The sequence below is a fragment of the Agelaius tricolor genome, unplaced genomic scaffold (assembly GCF_023055355.1).
Source record: "Agelaius tricolor isolate 1412-34295 unplaced genomic scaffold, bAgeTri1.0.p SCAF_3, whole genome shotgun sequence".
Classification (NCBI taxonomy): domain Eukaryota; kingdom Metazoa; phylum Chordata; class Aves; order Passeriformes; family Icteridae; genus Agelaius; species Agelaius tricolor.
This window is the reverse complement of record NW_027269263.1, coordinates 43,834,952-43,839,888: the sequence shown is the minus strand read 5'-3', so window position 1 is coordinate 43,839,888 and position 4,937 is coordinate 43,834,952. Positions and strand designations below refer to the sequence as shown.

The following is a 4,937-nucleotide window of genomic DNA, read 5'->3' as shown; positions in this document are numbered from 1 at the left end:
CATAAATAAGATAAAAACTGGGACAAGCTAAGATCTTGGGGAGCGCTCTCACTTAATTACCTGGTAATACTTCTCTTAGTATTTTTTGTTTTACAAGTCCACAGGCTGCTCTCCACCATATAAAACTGCTTCAGCTGGTCTCCTCAGAGTAGGAATTGGTTATGATGGCACACACCAGTACTGTTATCACAAGGGCCTAAATCTGAAATGATGCAAACTCATGGTGACTTCTACTCGTTTATTTGTAGAAAAAAGATCAGACGACCAGCCCAAATCGGTGTGTTTCTATCCTTTCACTTCAATGGTGCCGCAGTGAGGGCAGCTGGCCGCTGCTCTCTGCTGACATTCTCACGGTCCCGTTTATCGCACCTCGGGCACTCCGGGGCTCCGGCTGGGAGCCGCCCTGGGGAGCAGCCGGCACCCCCGGCCGGGGCTCCCGGGCGGCGCCCGGCCCCGCCGCATCCCCTCCAGGCCCAGACCGGCCTGGCGAGCACCGCTCCCGGGGCCACCGGCGGGGCCTGGAGCGGCCCGGGCCGCTGGCGGCGGCTGTGCCCCCGAGCCGCCCCCGGGAATCTCGGCGGGCACGGGGGGGCGCAGCGGGCGGGCGCCGCAGCGGGAGCGGAGCGGAGCCGAGCGGAGACGGCCCGGCCGGGTCACGCCCGCCCCCGGCCGCGCCACCGCCCCTTCCTGTCATGGCCGCGGCCGGGCAGTGGCAGCGCGGCGGGGCGGCGCGGGCCGGCGCCTTCGGCTGCTGAGCGCCCCTCGGGCGGCGCGGAGCGGGGACCGCCCCAGGCCGGAGCCGGCGGCAGGAGGTGACTGAGGGGCACCGTGCGGGCAGGGCCTGCCGGGGGCTGCCCCAAGGAGCGGCCGCCCCGCAGCCCCGCGGAGGCGGGACGGGAGGCGCGGGCGCCCCGGGGCCGGCAGGGTCCGGCGCTGGCCCCGCCGGAGTGCGAGCGGGGCAGCCGCTTATTCGGGTGTCCCAGCGCGGGTTTTTGTCGTGTGCACCCCGCGAACGAGCCGTCCCCGCGGTTAGAACTACTGCGGAGAGGGCGGTCCGGGCTGGTCCCGGCGCGCTCCTTGGGAGCGCCTTTCCAAGTTGTAGGAACCACGACGGACGTTTGTCCCGCAGTGAGGGTGACCACGGTGGCACTGCCCCGGAGGTTAAATTCACGCCCTCCCCCCCCCCAGTGTACCGCAGTCTGTCCATGCTCCCGGATCCCGAGGATGGCCGGTGTTAGGAAGTGTGGGAGAGTGATGTGCAGCAGCCATCAGGCCCTAAACACCTGGTGAAACAGGCCCACGTAGCAAGGCACCGGGTAAGCAGGCTCTGGTAGCTGCAGGCAGGAGAGCCTGTTCTGACTTTACCTCTCGGTAAGTCCTCAAAAGATTAGTTTCCACAGAGTTACATAACAAGATAGCAAATCCACTGTGGCTGTCTCATGATAATAAGTCATTTACTTTGGTAATTGGGAAGATAAAACCTAGATTTCATGAGCCCCACTCAAATACCTGTAATGCATCAGTCTGTTGGCTTTTGGCAAGAGAAATCCAGGGGATGAGGAAGGAAAATCATGTAACATTCCTTTTGTTTTCCTTGTAGATACCAGTGAAGTACCTGCTGTCCACCACTTTCTTCATTTAACTTCCCCTTGGGGTCAGCTGCTTGTCAGCATGCCTTCAACTGAGAACAGCTCCAAACTTTTCCTGGTCCTCGTGTCGCTGCTGCTGGTGCTGCCCGTAGTTGAAGCCCTGGATGCAGGAGATACCATTGCCTTCCTCCTAGGCCTCGCTGTCAGTGTCGTCGGATTCTGCGCCTGCCTTGGCTTGTATGCAAGGAGAAGGAATGGGCAGCAGTGACTTCAAGAAAATGCTCAGATGAAGTGAATTTCTGAACACAGCTTGGGGTTGGGTGTGACTGAGCTTTGGTTCTGGAAAACTTTCCAAAAAAATGTAGTAGATGTTTCTGCAAATCCCTCTTACTGTTCAGTATAACAGAGTAAAGATGGTACAAGACTGTACTAGTAAAAGGGATTTGTATGATCTGTCCTCATTACAAAAAGATAATTTTATATTGTTTGTGATTAAATATTGCCTTAAAGAAGGGTAGAAACTTTTTGAATGGGGAAGTAAAACTATAGAGAGGCTCACAGTAAGAGTTTATAAATTTAGCATGTGAGGGAGGCCATCAACAAGTTCCATAATTTTAGTTTCAATATTAAATCAGGAGGAAGCAGCTCTTAATCTTCCAGTCAAGATGACAAGAATTTTGAAATTAGTCCTAACCAGGTAGCAAGCGAGCAGACTGCTCTAACTTGTGTGCTCATGCTCATGTTCTCTGTAATGACAGTTAACACCTAACAGCTCACTTCTGCTGTCACATGGATGAGACTTAAGAGAGCTAAGGAAAGATGAAAGGTTTTCTTTTTTCCTTTTAGAATATTTTTAGAGTATTTTTTATTTTAGAATATGCCACTCCTGTAGCCTGTATTCTTATTATCAAGTAGATACACCTAAGAATGAGATCACCATTTTTACTTAACATGTATTTCACAGAAAAGTACATGTAAGGCTATGTAAATCAGATTAGGAATATGGGCTTTGTCTCTTGTTTGTTTTTTTGTACTCAGCTTTTTTCTAGGCACACCAGTTTTAAGGCTTAGTTCATTTGATTTTTACACTTTTTTCTCCAAACCTGAAGACTTAAATATTTTGATGAGGAATTTGTGTATTTCTGCATTAGAAGGTTATTAGAACTATAACAAGACCATTGTGCATATGTTTCTTTTACAATGTAGAAAGAACTTGCTAAAATTCTGGGTTTAGTCCATTGTTCGTGTTGATTCCTTGTGACAAACCTATGTTGCTAGTTAAACATTTAGGCTTCTCTAACTCATGCATATGACTTCCACAGAAGATTGGGACCAAAACCAAAGTAAAAAATCCTGGTGCAAAATGGGAGATGTAAACAGTCTTATTCTATTCATGTTCAGTCAGATTGTGTTGTATATGGTTGAAAGACAGTAGTGTGTCTGTTTCTGTAAGTACCAAAGGTGAAATGGCTCAGCCAAGAATGTCTGCCACAAGTCTCTCTGACTTGTTAGGGTGTTCCAGCTTGAGCCAAGGAGCACAATCTGTAACAGAAGCAGAATAAGGAGCATAGGAAGATGAGCTCTCCACAGCTCAAAGAATTTCCTTCTGATCTTGTGCTGTGGATGCTGCCACTCTTTACTAGAAATCTTGGCTTTTATCTTTCAGAGTTATGTGTTTTGATTTTTGTATTCTTCTACTTCCTCTGTGCCTCTGTTCAGTAGAGCACAAAGCAATGGCTCTGGGCAGGTCTTATGTAGGTAATTGGGTGGGCAGATATGTTCTCCAGATCCTGATTTCTGCATGCCATTTTTGGAAGAAAGGGACAGAATGCACAATTACCATGTAGAAATGAAATGTACAGCCCTAAGAGGACCTTCAGACAGAGGTATCACCTTTGAAAGCTCCTTAGCAGCAGTAGATGATCCTGTTCATGATAATTCAACTGGGTGGGTGCAAGCACAGATTTAAGTGTGATCTTTGATGATCCAGCTTAGCTAAACAAAAAAAAAAAAAAAACAAAAAAACCCCAAAAAACCAAAAAAACAAACAAACAAAAAAAACCTACTCAATTCACTTTATAGTTCCCAAAGTTAAAAAATATTGCCTAATTTTTTCAGTAAAATATTAGGTATTGCTCTTTCAATAGAATACATTTTAACACGAGCAGATTTTCACTGACTCCTTTATCTATACTTTAGAAAATATCCCTGGCAATAGTTTCACAGGATTGGGCTACAGTTTTTCACTGCAGGAGAACAAAATTGTAACAGAGTTAATTATCCTCAGGCAATAGGGCTATGAGACATTGTATTATTTGCCCAAAGCTGTATGTACTTCACTGAAAGGCGTTTGCCCAGCATAATGGCTTTGTTTCCTGGGTTCTGATAGAAGCTTTATTGTTAAAGACTTGCATTTGTCAATTACTTGAGTGTAAAATCAGATACCCCTGTTTTTCCTCTGTCTTAATAAACTTTGATGTATGATTTGTCAACAGCTTGATGGAGTAATTCTTATAAAAAGGAAAATTGAGATGACACAAGTGACTGTAACTGTTGGATTTTCTTCTGTTGACTATTATTTTGATACCTACTTTTGCTTATGTTAGATAACTTTATGAATGAATGTATCATAAGGTATGATTTCAGTTAACATTTGTACTTCTCATGGTCCTAGTACTTGTTTATCCCATTTCAGTAACTGTTACTTTAAAGCACCTCAGGGGGCCGGTCCCTTTAGTTTGACACAGTCATCTTGTAGTTGCAAAGAATCCTGTTTGTCTGGTACAAGGAAAACTTGAAGTATTTATTTTTCCTTTTGACTATGAGTTTTCAATGTATCTTACGTAGTTGCCTTTATACCAGAAAAGCTATTTATGTCAGTTTTCTTGCTGGAGACAAAAGGGTATAAAAGACCATTTTCTGTTGGTTTGTTCTGGGGTTTTTTTTTGGTTTTTTTTAATGAAATACTATTTGAAGTTTTTTAAGAGCTAGTTTTATCCTAGCATTTTGTGAAAACGGTTCTAGATCTTTCAGGATTTCAGCTACTGCACAAATCAGTTCACTTTGTGCACTAAGCTAGTACTATTAGTAGCTGTTTTCAGAGCAGGAAGTAGAAACAGCCTGACAGTGTCCACCTCTTAACAAACACAACCTACCCTCTGATAAAAAACCTGCAGGACAAGAAAGAGTAGCTTTTGACTGCTATGATTTCCATATGCTTTAACAATAGTGTAGCTAAAACACCGCCATCCTAAAACATTGAACAGTCCATGTACAGTGCCTGTGAATGGACAGAAGGCCTTCACTTCTCCTGACATACCTTCAAGTGCTGCACACCAGCTAGGCCTT

The 4,937-nt window shown here is 45.9% G+C and overlaps 1 protein-coding gene across 1 annotated transcript; it reads left to right on the top strand.

Annotated features, from left to right (window-relative positions):
- Positions 1-418: 418 nt before the first annotated feature.
- SMIM30 (small integral membrane protein 30) lies at positions 419-4,081 on the top strand. The gene is made up of 2 exons (XM_071423671.1): positions 419-812; positions 1,601-4,081. The coding sequence occupies exon 2, from the start codon at positions 1,672-1,674 to the stop codon at positions 1,855-1,857; it is 186 nt and encodes a 61-aa protein (XP_071279772.1). The 5' UTR covers positions 419-812; positions 1,601-1,671; the 3' UTR covers positions 1,858-4,081.
- Positions 4,082-4,937: the final 856 nt, after the last annotated feature.